Below are 15,262 nucleotides of genomic sequence, written 5' to 3'. Positions count from 1 at the left end.
ACTGTAGCTTCCACTCTTACATTACAAACACTGCTTTGTGTAGAGGAATAGCTAGGTTTTCTTTTACCCAGAGTATAGTGTGTTGCCCCCATCTGAAGTTTTAGGGTGAATTCTCATGGAGCAGATTTTGTAACAGAAATTTCACCAACTGAAAATCAGTTCAATCCATCTGCAGGGGTTGCTTCAGATGAATGGGAAACATTGTCCCCAAGCCTCTTCCATGGAAGCCACACAGGAGGTTTTGCTGAGCCCCTGTAAAATGTACCATTTCTTTCAGGAATCCAGATGGTCTCCCCATTTTTCAGGGAGTGTTCTGGATATTTAGTGTATGGACCTGGCCACTTTCTAAATACTTTTCCAGTACTGAGCACCCCTTTTCGTCAAACTTAATTTTGTGTGTTGTTAGAAATTTGCTTGCTGTGTTTTGTTAGTGATTTGTTTGCTCATCAGTTCAACCTCAGGTACTGTATCTATTCCATTCAGTGACCATATCTCCGAGACCTTGAACCATTGTTCTCTCCATCACCACAGGTAGTGTCACATGCAAACCCAGGGGATGGGTTCCACCTGAGAAAATATCTCCACTAAGGCGCAATTAGCTGGGGGATGGAGGGGTGAGCTCTTCTGCCGATTCAGGGGGCTGAACCCTGTGCAGGAGAAAGGGAAGATTCATTGTTAGTCGGACTGAGAGCTGGGTGGTATCACGGGCTGCGGTCGTGATATCCATCATCCGAAGGAGCATATGCTGTGACTGTCAATATACCGGCGGGAGATACAAAAAGCTGTGGGCCAACCAAAAGTTGGGGGACAGTGGGTATCACCTGGTACGGGGCAGTGGAACTACTGATCCCAGGTTGGAAACTCAAGGACTAAGAGAATTGCCTGTTGGACATTTACCTGGAATTGCTGTTCACTGTGGTCGGAAGGAATAAAACTAATTGCATTGATAACCTGCCTAGGTGATTATTAAAATCCACAACTGCACATCTTTACATTTAGTATAGTGGTAAGTATCCCCGCCTATCACGCGGGAGCCCGGGGTTCGATTCCCCGATGGGAAGGCCTCTTATATTCTTACTATAGCCTGTGGCGCAGTAGCTTTAGCTCCTGCCTGTAATGTTGAAGGTTGTGGGTTTGAGACCTGGCGAAAGTCACAAAAAAAATGACATTTTGGTTTAGTGAATCCTGCATTGAGCAGGGGGTTGGACACGATGACCCCAGAGGTTCCTTCCAACTCTAACATTGTATGATTTCAGGAGAGTGGACTGTCATCGGCAGATGGATGCAGAGCGGAAGGTGATAAGTGTGACTCTTCATCAGCAAAGCGTCTTCGATGTGCCAGGAAGGCTCCGAGGACCCTGCTTTCTGTCTCCTCATTGTGGTTTTACCTTGGCCTAGGAAGATTATTCAGTATGGTGGGCTTGTCACTCTCTGATCACCCCTCATTACTGCAGTGTGGCCGATGTTATTCTGACACGCTCATTAACAAGAATTCCACCTTATGAAACAAAAAACAGAATAACAAAATAAAAATCATCAAACGTATAAGAACGTTGTGACTGACAACCAATGCAGCTGCTACTACTGCGAACAATGGTTGTCACCCGCTTCTCCCAGGATCTTGAACGCCATAACATTGATTACCTCATGGTTGGACAATTGGGGAAATCTGCCATTCAGAATATTGGAAAGCTGGATAACAACCTCATGTATTGTCTACAACCTACTAACAACTTCTTTTAGGAGAAGTGCTAAACCCTGCAACTTTATTTATAAAATGGTTTCAGTAATTCCAATCCTGCCTGGAAGAGTGTGACAGCCGCCATTTTCCCCAGAGATAATCAAGTTTATGTTTAGATAAGAAAGAAAGCGCCTCTAGTGGGAAGTTCTATAAAAGAACGTGACGTCATCCCTCAGCGCCGGAAAGGGGACTGATGGGATATGTAGTTTTATTTTAACGCTGTGTAGCGCCTAACACTGGGGGTGACGAACAAGATCTAGACGTCATCGCTCAGCGCCCGTAAGTGGACTGATGGGACATGTCGTTTTTTAATGTGGCGCCTCTATACAGGAATGCGATGTAATCGCTCAGCGCCCGCCAGGGGGCTGATGGGATATGTAGTTTTAGTTTCACGCTGATTTGTCACTTCCGAGGGCACTGTAAACAAAGGCAGTATCACTGTCGGTTTCCTGCAGGGGCTCTGGACAGGAGGTTGGTGATGTCCGCTTTTTGCTATATAGTAGCCCTTCTTATAAACCGTGTGATGTCGGTCGGCACGTGTCCTGCTCTCACGCTGGGGAGGGTGCTCAGAGCAGCATTGGTGTACGGGGCAGGGCAGGTCATATACTCGTACTGTAGTGCACTATTCTGATAATCCGGCACTGCTTCCCACAATTCCGGAGTAGAGGAATTAACTTCTTTCTATACCTTTACTACTGCTACTGGGGATGTTCCTGTGGGCTACACCAGCATTCCTGCATGCCTTCGTTGTACCAGGCTGTAATATTTATACTAAATATGTGTATAAAGGATGTATTTCCACCTGTCAGCCAGTGACACGCTGAATTCTCGCCCTTTCTGGCCCTGTGTGTGTTGAGTAATGGCTTAGTTTTGTTTTCTCACCTCTTTTCCCACCAGTTTCCATCATGTCTGAGCTCCATATTTGCGTCCAGCTGGCAGATCAGCCGCTGTCTCCTAAGTCCATCGTCCACCTTCCGGGACATTCCTCTGGTGATGGGGATTCTTCTTGTGGTCACAGAGTGTCTGTTGTCAAACAGATGATCACTGCCACGTTGCCAGAGTCGCTTCCTGACCCGGAGCTGATAGGTGAGCCTTGTGCATCACATATATGTGTACAGATTAAGTGATGGGGTTAAAATGCGATATAGCAACATCATTACACATTAAAGGGGTGTCAGATGCTCAGCAATTATCATGCATGGGTCTTATTCTACTTCCTAAGATCCCTGCATAACACACTGGGCATCAGGAGCCTCAGCAATTGTACCATCCAGCATATAGTAGTGTCTATCCATGGCCGATGTCATGCCAGGCCGGCCAGTATGCCTTGACAAACCATTTACAGATAATAACGTCCTTATGTTTCTGCACAGACCTGGTCCACTGCGGTCGACGACTCCGAGATGATCAGACTCTGGAGTTCTATGGAGTGCAGTCAGGGAGCACCGTTCACATTCTGCGCAGAGCATGGCCAGAGCCCCCACATCGGCCTGGTGAGTGATAGGCTCATGAAGCTGCTTTGGTATTAGCCTATTTTCACTGGTGAATTGTAGATATGTTTGTGTGTTTGGAGTAGATACCTAGATACTTCTGCTTCTTTTTATAGACCATCCCAATTTTGCAGTGGTTGCTTATAAAACTACTGGATTAATCACAACAGCACATGATTGTGTTGAACATGCTGAGAGCAGGGGGATGTCTGTCTGTGTTTTTGGTCATAATGGAAGTGGGAATGTATTAAGAAAGTAGCTGAATCAAGAGACAGAAGGAGACCCATCTCATGGTGCTGCAGCTTTTTTGTAAGATTCACTTCAGAGCTGGATTCACTATTACACAGCTCAGTACTGCTATATAATATATCCCTTATTGCTTCTGAAGGTGTAGTGGGATCTCTTCTTTTCTCTGTGTGCGGTTTATGGGATGTATAACAGCAGCTACCCCACACCCAATGGGTCAGAGAAAACTGATAATTAGAGACGGAACCTGCAGTTACAGTGATAGCTTTTGGTTAAGTGTCTTCTTAAAACATGTTAAGCGTCTGCAGGAGTAATATGATAAATTGTAGTAAAAATACATATGGTTGTAGTTTTTGAATTAATCTCAGGACATTGGCTATGCCTTTGCTGCTGGAAACTCCCTGTAAGGCATTCCATATTCCACATTGTGCTTCAGACACCAACATTTTCTGTGCGTTGCATTTTTATCATTATGCTTTCTTATTGGCTTCACTGAGAATGAATCCAATTGTGGAAACCTCTGCAGGTATTTATTTCAGTTATCCTGTTATAGGTTCCCATATTAAAAATGAAACAGACACTACTGTTTGCTGAAAGCCGTCTGTGCCAACAAGCAGGTTTTTCTGCAGTCGTTTTAGCGATTTCAAGATAAAGAGGAATTTCCCCCAAATTCTACAGATTACCCGTCTTATGTGTATAAAGTACAGCAAACTCTGGTGTCTTATGTTTAGTTTCTTATATTCAGTTTTTTTCTCGTTGTAGAACCTGTAGATAAAATTGCCGCCAGCCGTGAGTTTCGAGCTCTTCATACCGCTCTGCATACGAGCTCTACCTACCGCGATGCAGTAAGTATATCAGTACATGCATCAGCAGAACATGCAGAGATCCCACACCGTTTTTTTTTCCTCATCTGTGAATACTATTCTATGGACTAACTTGTCCTTACCTCTTCGGACAATGGTGTTACACAGTGCAAAATAACTATAAGAAAATACAATTGTAGCTCCATGGAGAACAAGCAGTGTATGTCAGCAATGTTTTCTATGATTCAAGGCCATTATATGGACAGTTCCATTCATTCCGGAGTACAGAGGAGTCAACAAAGCACCCCGAAAATTACATTGGTAGGAAGTCAGCGGCTCAGGAATAGAAGCGGAGAATATAAAACCACTTTGTATTGTTGGCCTGTCATTAGGATAAGTCATTATTATGTAACCATTGATACCCCCCTTTCAGGTTAAATGGCATATACAAATTGTGTCTTCAGAGAGGAAAATGACTAGAACTCTAGCGCCACCTATTGATAGCAGCGATCCTAAAAGCCAGTATCGACCCTTTAACGAGCCTTGTTACATGATTTGGGATAAAAGCCAGAACCAGAATCTAAATTTGCAGACACTGTTTCTGGATGAAATCTGATTTGACGGGGGTGAGAGGCTCTGGACTGTGGTTTAAGGGGTAACATTTTTCCTTGTAAAGAGTGACAAGCCAAGCCTGGCATATCAGAGTGAAGAGATTTATTTCCGAGAGGAGCGTGCAAGGCTTATAAGTCTCATCACTCTGACATGCCAGTCTTGGCTTGTCACTCTCCACAAGGAGAAACATTACCCCTTATATTCCAGTCCAGAGCCTCTGACCTAGCCAAATCAGATCTCATACTTTGCACTGATGAGGGTCAACACCCCAAAGCACTGTCACTGCAAATTGAGATTCTGGTTTGACTTTTATCCTACATCATATGGCAAGGCTTGTTAAAGGGTCAATAATGACTTTTAGGATTGCTACTTCCAATAGGTGGCGCTAGAAGAGGCAATTTGTAGATTTAATTTCCCAGAGGAGCATGCATGGCTTATAAGCCTCCTCACTCTGACATGCCAGGCTTAGCTTGTCACTCTCCACAAGGAGAAACGTTACCCCTTAGGTTAAATGGCAGAATGTTTCCCACATGTGCATTATTTTTATACAGAGGAGATGTTTCTGATAGACATGAACATGTTAGAGGGATCGGATCACCTCTAATATTTCACATCTGTAAGTGGATGCCCTAACCCTTGGCTTTGTCATTTAGGTGTTCAAGCTGCTTGGTAGTCGTGAGTCCTTGGAGCAGATTGTTGTGGCAACTCCTGGCCTTAGTTCTGATCCTGTAGCCATGGGTGAGCTCTTGATTCATAGTTTGCAAAAGCTGAATGTTTGGTCTAGTGGACAGATCTGCTGATAGTGGGCCAATTACACAGCGGGCATGATAGATGTGTGTGGACGCATGGCTCATGGATGTATGACTGCTGCACACACATACAATGCACAGATATGCTGATCAGATCTTTCAACTGTCTTCACAGGAGTTCTGCAGGATAAAGATCTATTCACAGTGTTCACTGATCCAAGCATGTTGGACACGTAAGTGTTAATATCACATACAAAGCTTAGGCAGCTATAATGGGCCGTCTAAATATATCCAAGATAGATCCGGCTCAGTAGAAGATTAAAGAAAGCTAAGCGGGTTCACCTCATTACCAGTAGATGTAATATTTATTCGCTTTAATATGAATGTCTACAGAATTGTTGGGACCTGAGACCCCACCAATCGTTCAGTAAGCCGCTCTGCAGCACGCTGCTCACGTGCCAAGCTTCTCCCTGAGCATGTGCAGAGTGTGCACTGCCTTGTGCCATGTTCTGGCTCATAGACTGGGGCCATACACTACTCTGTGCACTCACTCATGCAGAAGCTTGACTGCGGGGTGCATTTTGCTTTACTCACCCTCCCCAGGTCCATAGCCGAGTCTCCCCCTGCCCAGTCTCTCTTGTTTGGCTGCAATGGTGACATCACCTTGACTACGCTGCAGCCAATCACTAAGCTTAGCAGCTCTGCCCGTTTAGATGGCACAATCTGCTAAGCTCATTGATTGACTGCAGCGCTGTTGACATGACGTCAGCACTGTGGACAAACAGAGAGCAGGGCAGCGGTGTAGACTCAGCTTTGGATCTGGGCATGGCAAGTTAGGCAAGGTTGTTTTTTTTTATCAAATTGCCCTTGGGGACACAAGTTCTATAAAGCCAGAAAACCCTTTTAAATTTCAGATCTATAAAATATTGGAAGAAGTATAAATTCACGATGACTGGACAGTTTTAGGCAGCCATATGTGTCCTCCATGTCAGTCCCAGGATTTGTGATAGGCGTAGCCTTGCAGTATAATGTAGTATAGAAGACAATAAGTTATGTACAGCCATGGTTTGGTGCCAACTTTTTTTTTTCATTATTGTTCATTTAGACATACATTTTCCATTTTTTACACTCCTGTTTGTTTTAAACTTCTGTTTTCTCTGATTTCTCCCAGGCTTGTGTCCTCACACCCTGCCCTAGTAAATGCTATAATACTAATCCTGCATTCAGTGACTGGAAGTTCCTCACTACCTCCAACAGATGGCGCTGCTCACACTGTTCCTCCTGCAACCCTACATATGCCAGGTCAGAAATGAATGCAGCTAGACCCTGATTATGTGGCTGCTGGTCTTTAGTTATGACAGTATCAGAAAATAAATGTTAATTTGCATAATAACAACGTATGTAGGTTTCCAATATACTTCCTCACAGCTTTCAACATTTCTGGTTGCTGTTCAGGCCATGTGATGGACACACAGGTGTATGACACATCTATGATAACTAGTGAGCCAAGCACCTTTGTGCCAGTCACATGACCAGGACAGATTTCTATCCTCTGGGGGTAACCATTGCGGCATGACGCACACATGACATCGACCAGCCGAGATAAGGAGATCTGCAGAGCTCTTGTTCAGCGGGGACAGATTACTGATCAGGTTGATGGACCGGAGTCCTGAGAATCTGTTCTCCCATTTCTGTCTGTAACTCTTCGATGCTTCTCATATTTTTTTATGTGCTCAAACTGTATATACAGGTTTTTCCTTACCAGCCTATAAATCTATAGTTTTGTGTCTTCTGTTAGGCGGCTTCTTATTTGATGGGCTGTCAGATGAAGAGGATGAGTATCCGCAGGTGAGGTGATCAGATATTGAATATGATGTATATAATGGATAACATGTGCAAGAAAAGAGTATAGTCCCGATACATAAAACTGTTTACTCCAGTTTTCTGTTAATCTGAGATATCGCAAAATTTTTAGGCAAATTTTTGCACAAACTAAATGAGTTTTTTGCCATTTTTATGCTAGTCCTAGACAGCGCCGATAACTCTTTGAACAGTGGACAGCGCTTCACTTCGGGGTTTATCGCTGAGTGCTTTTGGCAAATTTTTCATAATTTATTCTTGTGTAAATCACGATGTCAATGTACTCCAGTCCGCACGGCAGCTTTAAAGATGATTCTATAAGCATTGCATTCCTTTTAATGAATTTCGCGCCTCTCATTCTGTTCACCAAGACTGGCATATAAAACATGGGCCTTTTGTTTTTAAAATTTTTTTTTTTCTTTCTATCGCATTTGTGAAAGACCTCTCGCTCAGGATCGTCTAGCAGCACATCTGGTCCCCGGCCAGCTTCTCTTGGATACACCGGAGCCTCGGGTCCTCGTCCGATCACTCAGAGTGAACTGGCTACTGCTCTGGCTCTTGCTAGCACCCCAGAGAGCAGCTCTCACACACCGACACCTGGAACACAGGTCAGGAAGCCTCCTGTCACATCTTACATACTTGCTGATGTTATGTCCTAGCATTGAATTATGTCAGTGAAATATTCCTGCTTGTTTCCTTTATTACAGGAACTAAATTGTAAGGGTTTTATATTCTGCAGGGTCATTCCTCGGGAACATCCCCCATGTCCTCTAGTGTTCAGTCAGGGACACCCATCACCAATGACTTGTTCAGCCAAGCTTTACAACATGCACTGCAAGCTTCCAGCCAAACAACGCAACAGGTAAGCTATATGCTATTTATTGCTCCATACATTAATCCCTTCCGACCAACCTTATGTAAATGAACAGGCTAATGGCATGGTGCCTGTGCCAGGAACCTGTTGGCTTACAAGCTGGGTTTTATGGTACATGGTACTTGCTTTACCTATGTATTTATGATTTTGGTCATTAGCCATCAATTGACAAAAGTACTTGATAACTGGAAAATCCAGTAGGACTTGTACAAAATCGACTACATAGATATGTACAAAAAGATTATAAGATGGACATGACAAGGAGATAAAAAAAAAAAAAACCTCGGTATTAATGGTAAGTAAAGTGCTGTTCCATATAGTGAGGATGAATTAAGGGTTTGTCCGGTCACCTGATGAAAGTGTGCAGTCACATAGTGTAACTGCAGATGTCTAAATACGTACAGAACACACACCACATAGTGTCAGGATTCGCCTGTGTTGCCAATGAGATAGGCGGTCACATGCCAACTAGACGTGCTCTGCTTCGCTCAATACAAGTGAACTGAGCAAGGCCGAGAATGTGCAGTCACGTGACCATCCGTTCTTGCCAGCAGAACTGGAGAATCCTGATAGTGTGCGGTACGCATGCTGTAATGTTTCAGAAGTCTAAATAGAACCACCAACAAAATCAAAGAGAATAAAAAATTCAATATAAATATAGATCTTTATTAAGGCACAATAAAATGAAAACCCTAAAAGCGACACAGCCACAGGAGGATATAATAAATCAAATAGATAAATATACTTGGATCAGAACAATAAATAAATAATATCTAATCTGTATTGAGAACCAATTCATTACTTGCAGATACAAATTGTTCCAGAAATTACCCTATACTCAAAGTTATATATACAAATTAATGCTTGTAAAATGGTAATCCCTACATTGAATGTAATGATATCATGATATCCATACTTGTAATGTGGAAGCCCTATATTGGATGTTGTACCTGTCCTGTTCTCCAATAAGTAAGGTCAATAAATAACAAAATCAGAGTATCATAATAAGTACAGACCTGATGGCATCTCCTCCTGTCGGTATGGCGCCACAAACGTCCCGACACACGTTTTGGCGTCTGCCTTCGTCATCTTTAAGTAGATGCTCCCGAAGAGGTACAGGAAGTGCAGCATATTTCACTTGAATATACTCTATATTCCATTTGTTTCTGTATACTGTACAATTTTTTCTTTTCTAATTTGTATTGTAGAATCAGTGGCAGCCTCAACTACAACAGTTGCGGGATATGGGCATCCGTGATGAAGAACTCAGTCTACGAGCCTTGCAGGCCACTGGAGGAGACATCCAGGCTGCTCTGGAGCTTATCTTTGCTGGGGGTGCTTTGTAAGGACATTTTGTTCTGTATGGGAACATTCCTTTATCTTAATTTTTCACTGATCTATATATAACTGTTTCAAAATGACTTGAATTTACTGTAAATGATCAGTTTGGGTTGTAGACTCAGAGGCATATTTATAGCATCACTGCTGTAACTTTATTCATTTGCATGAATATATATATATATATATATATATATATATATATATATATATATATATATATATATATAATATTAAAAAATATTATCCAAAACTTCTACATACAGATCCCCTCAGAGATGCATTCAAAAGGTCACTAAAAAAAAGCTGGAGAATAATATGATTCGGAAACTAACAACTAAGTTTATTGAAATATAGTAGAATACAGATTGAAAAAAGGATCCAACTATACTATAAAGTTTGATCTAGAGCAATAAGTAAATGCACTAATTAGAAATCCATAAAAAAAACCTACTATTGCAGTAAACTGTTCATTCCATTGATAAAGGGGCACCCGGTGTGAATGATATAATAGAACAATAGAAGAAGGAACGCTGAAAACAGTCAAATGCTGAAACACATTCTCATAAAAAGGGGTAACAACTTCATAAGAACAATCTCGCTTCTCAATTAAGTTAGAATATTATGAAATGCCGACAAAATTGAATTATAAAAAGACAGGAAAACAATTGACTCTTAATGTAGTAGCATAACCCCACATACCGCAGGATGTCCCCATACAACAACATTAAGGTTTAGTTATTACACTTTATTCATTATTTAAGATTTAGAAAGTATACTCTAATTGAAGGAGCTAGCCTGTGCTCATTTACTGTGTTTCCCCGAAAATAACACAGGGTCTTATATTATTTTTTGCTTTAAAAGATGGGTTAGGGCTTATTTATAGGGGATGTTTTAATTTTTTTTTCATGAACAACAATCCACATTTATTCTTGAAAAAATAAAATCAACATTTATTCAAATCTAATCATGTATACACACACTGTACATACACATGTACATACACACTGCACATGCGGTACATACCAACCTGTCTCCCTTTCAGTTCCTCTAGACTCCTGTAGTTAAAGGACCTTTGGTGACATCATGAACATGATGTCACCAAAGGTCCTTAAGCAGTCTTAACCTCAGAGAAGAAATGCAGGGGGCCTGTAAGAAAACTAAGGCCCTGAGAAATTTCCCAGTTTGCTCCCCCTAACACCAGCCCTGCATACCTGCTCATCTTCCTCTAGATTCCTGCAGTTAAAGGACTTTTAATGACATCATAGTCACATGACCGTGATGTCACCAATGGTCCTTAAGCATTTTTAACCTCAGAATAAGAATTGTAGGGGCCCCTAAGAGAGTGGGGGTGCTAGGCAATTGACCAGCCTTCTCCCCCTTCCACCCAAACACCAATCCTCACTGTAACTAGGGCACAAGCACATTCCAAAAATCCTGTAAAATCAAGCCAAAGTTTATTTTTGGCTAGGTCTTTTTTTCAGGGAAACACGGTCACTGTTACCTTTTTGCGGATCATTTTAATTACTCATTACTGTAGTGTGTCCCCCCACTTCTACTACTTTGTATTTCTATATTCAGTTTATACTTGTTACCTTCTAGAATGTATTGGACTGTGTATTGCGATATTATGAATTATATAGTTTCAATCAGAGAATTTGTTACTATTTATTATTCAAATATTTGTTGTCTTAGTCGTTATTTTTGCTAGATTTTTTTGGGGGGGACCCTGCGATGCTTGGGGTTATTCTGCTACATTAAGGGTTTATTGCTTTTCTTCCATTTTATAGTTCAGGTTTTGTAGGCATTTCATGATCTAACTTAATTGAGGAGTGCGGTTTATTCTTATTAAGTGGTTACCCCTTTTTCTGAGACTGTGTTTGAGCATCTGTTTGCAGCGTTCCCCTTCTATTTGTATTCTGTATTATTACGTCATTCACACACCAGGTGCTCACTATTTGATGGAATGAACTCTTTACTGCAATAGTAGGATTTTTTTAGTTAGTGCATTTATTTAATTATTTATTACATTATTTATGGTTTATTTAGTGTGATAACCTGCTGCGTATACTCCTTAACGGGATCTGTATTTTAATATATTTCAACACGTTTTGTTACGGTAATTTCAGATCCATATTCTCTAATATATTTTTAGTGATCCTTTGCATGTATAGAACAGTATTAAGCATTTTGTTCTTTGAAATGAATTGATGTGCATTACCTTTTCGCTGTGTATAGTACATATTAAAGAAGAAAAAAAAACATAAAACATCAAGTTCCATTTGAACTCCCAGATTGTTATCTTCATCTGCGGGGGACAATACTCTGAAGAAGGTGAAAATGTTTGCCGGAGATGTGGACTGACTTTTTTGCAACATAGTAATAATTGCTATAGACTGTACTGCTTTACTGTTAAAATACTAAGGCTTGACATTGCTTATTCTTTATTATAGCCATGGGTATAGTTTTATCATACAGTGGTTGTTCACTTTTGCCAATTCCTTTTTCTTAACAGTGAAGAGGCTGAAAATAAAATCAAGCTCGTACTCATGCAATCTCTGTAGAAGGATATTGGTGGTAATTTGGGTTGTAGTGAAGACTGCAGTGGATGGGACAAGGCAATAATACCTAGCACAGTCTCCACTATAATAATGATATTCTGGTGTACAGAGCAGTGTAAACCAATGTTTCCCCAACTGTGAAGCTGTCCTCACCATTGAGGCACCCCCTAATTGTTGGTGAGGCAAGCAGGGAAGTGTCACACAAGTGTGGGAAAGATTAAGTGCAACACGAAGGGAAGAGGGGGAGGAAGTCCAAAAATTAGGGAAAGGGAGAGTGGAGACCCCTAGACAGATTTTATAACACCCTACCGTCCCTATATAGGTTCCACACCTATCGCTGAGCAGAACCCTAAACCCTGTATGACCCAAGAGCTTGGCCCTAAATAGGGAGGGGGAGGGGTGAGCACTGGTCAGGCCCCACTACAAACTAAAGACAACAAGGTTGACAAACAAAGGGGATAAACTTATCTTGAGCAGACACCAGAGGAGAAACGCCAACTGTCCTCCAAGGGCAACAGAGAAGAAGCCAGCCAACAGCTAGTGCTCCAAGCATGCAGAAAGGTACATAGAAGTATCACCGGCGATTGCCTGGAGCAAACGGAGTGCTTTTAACTCCCATGCAAGGGTGTGTCAATCAGCAGCAGGAGGGAGGTTGCCGCTGGGCCTTAAAGGAAGAAGGATTAAGAAGGTGTCTGCAATGCCAGGCGTAGTGACCTACAGCCAGATACAGAGCGACTGTCTATTACACCTGACACACCCGTGACAGGATGGCTGCTTTCATAGAACTGATCTTATCCAGCACAGTCCTTTCTATGATTGTAGTATCTTTATCATAATAGTTTATCAACATAATTGACTTATTTTGCAGTTCATTTTTTAACTTTGTAATACTGAGTTCCAGAAACAAAAAGGAATGTGTAAGTTTAGTATGGACTTCAACTACAAATGATCTGTCTGGTGAGACGTAGGCATGGTGTTAAAAAAATGGGTGCAATGATGGCTAAGACTAAGAGTCACCTATCCCTTGATCTATTATTGATGGCGTATCTTAAAGATAGGCCATCCGTTTATAAGGGCTGGAAAACTCTTTTTAATGTGTCGTTATCATAGTATGCCAACTTTGTCACATGGCAGAGTGGGGCCACCAAGTAATAAAGCAAAAGGCTGAGTAAAAACTCTTCTGTCCTCTGATGCATTGCTCACTAAGTTATAAACTGCCTCTGGAAGGGACATTAAGGCTATGTGCCCACGATGCAGAAATGCTCCGGATTTTTTCCTGAGCGTTTCTGCATTTCCCTGACAGAAAAAACTCATGCGGATTGTACATGCGGATTGTACATGCGTTTTCCTGCCAGGGACATGCGGATGTGAAGCGTTCTTCACTTGCATTTCCGCATGCGGGTTGAAAAGCGCTTTCCAAGCGATTTTAGTATCACTTGGAAAGTGCTTGACAACTTGGTCACACTATATAAATCCATGCAACGGCATGGATTTATATAGTGTGACCGTAAAGAATGGTAAAAAAATAAATATATACTTAGCTTCTGATGGCCCCCGGAGTCTTTATTCAATGCATCTCAGCTTGCTGGCAGCTCACGGTACACTGAAGGACCTGCCGACGTCAGCGGTCACATGACCCGTCATATGACTAAATGATATCAGCGCAGGTCCTTGAGTCCACCGCGATCTGCCGGCAAGCCAAGACAAGCACATGGGGGGCCATCAGAAGGTAAGTATAATATTTATTTTTTATTTTATTCTTTCTTTTACAGGTTCTATGGTACCCGGGTCTGGAGGAGAGTCTCCTCTCCTCCAGACCCAGGTACCATCCGCACATTGAAACGCATGGAATGCGCATGTACAGATCCAGCGATGCTGATTCCATACGTTCCAATGCAAGTCAATGGCTGCGAAAACGCAGCTCTTCCGCAAAATAATTGGTAGTGCTGCGTTTTTTTCCGCAACATGTGCACAGCACATGCGGATTATCATTGGGAAACATGGCAGACCTTCTACCAAGCGTTTTTAAGCGTTTCTGCAGCGGAATTGCCGTTGCGAAAACGCTTAAACGCATCGTGGGCACACAGCCTAACAGTATGCCAAGAGCTTTATAAAAGAGGTTTCTCTGGGTCAAGCAGCAGTATACAAGTCTAACATCGGCTGGAACCTACCCATATTGACAGGCTCGGCTGACAGTCTAATGTGTATGGAGCATACAGACAAATAGTCTTTGGTGGAGTAAAGAACTCGGCATGTTTGATTTTGGACACTGCCATTCCTTTTATGGTCTAGAGATAAGCCGCCAGAGATGTCTGGTAGTGGATCTGTCATAGAGCACACAGAAGCGCTCGGCAGCAAGTCAGGCCAGATAGCTGCTGGCCAAATCATCTTTAACCAACAGCTGTCTAAAATGTATGGGGGGCTTTAGATAATTATGCACAATGCCGAGTGGTGGCTGCAGGGGTATAAAGTTTGCTGCTTATTGAGTCTGGCACAATGGAAATGTTTTCTCTGGAGTTCATGGAGTCTGACAGTTAAAACTGGGTTTGGCTAATGCCCAATAGCACTACATAACAGAATATAGAAGCTAAGAATTGTAAATATCGCAGTAATGTATATATTAGTGTATATTCAGCATTTCTATATGCGCTGGTGCTGGCAGTGTGCTGCTGTGTCTATTTGATGTTACACATCTGTCACCTCTCGCTTGCTTTGTTTTACATTAATTGTCACTGTCCAAATGCCTCTGTCCTCAGCTGCATACAAGGTAAAATGTATTTATTTATTTTCAACCAACACTGAGATTAAGGCCACTGCCCCACTATCAGTATTCGGTCAGTATTTGGTCAGTATTTTTTTCTCAGGAGTGAGAGCCAAAACCAGGAGTGGGTGATAAATGTAGAATTGGTGACTTGCTTCTATTATACCTTTTCTCTGATTGTTCATCACCTGGTTTTGGCTCCCACTCCTGAAAAAAAATACTGACCG

The 15,262-nt window shown here is 42.0% G+C and overlaps 1 protein-coding gene across 1 annotated transcript; it reads left to right on the top strand.

Annotated features, from left to right (window-relative positions):
- The first annotated feature begins 2,029 nt into the window (after window positions 1-2,029).
- On the top strand, window positions 2,030-9,966 carry UBL7 (ubiquitin like 7). Its single transcript, XM_073652777.1, has 11 exons — window positions 2,030-2,212; window positions 2,639-2,827; window positions 3,115-3,234; window positions 4,240-4,322; window positions 5,546-5,630; window positions 5,817-5,874; window positions 6,813-6,943; window positions 7,440-7,489; window positions 7,942-8,109; window positions 8,241-8,363; window positions 9,584-9,966. Exons 2-11 carry the CDS (start codon window positions 2,647-2,649, stop codon window positions 9,719-9,721), a joined length of 1,137 nt encoding a protein of 378 aa, XP_073508878.1. The 5' UTR covers window positions 2,030-2,212; window positions 2,639-2,646; the 3' UTR covers window positions 9,722-9,966.
- The last annotated feature ends 5,296 nt before the right edge of the window (window positions 9,967-15,262 follow it).

This window comes from Phyllobates terribilis, unplaced genomic scaffold (assembly GCF_046119375.1).
Source record: "Phyllobates terribilis strain yellow unplaced genomic scaffold, ASM4611937v1 Scaffold_11__3_contigs__length_659146591, whole genome shotgun sequence".
In the NCBI taxonomy this organism is placed as follows: Eukaryota; Metazoa; Chordata; class Amphibia; order Anura; family Dendrobatidae; genus Phyllobates; species Phyllobates terribilis.
This window is presented reverse-complemented; position numbering and strand designations above follow the sequence as displayed.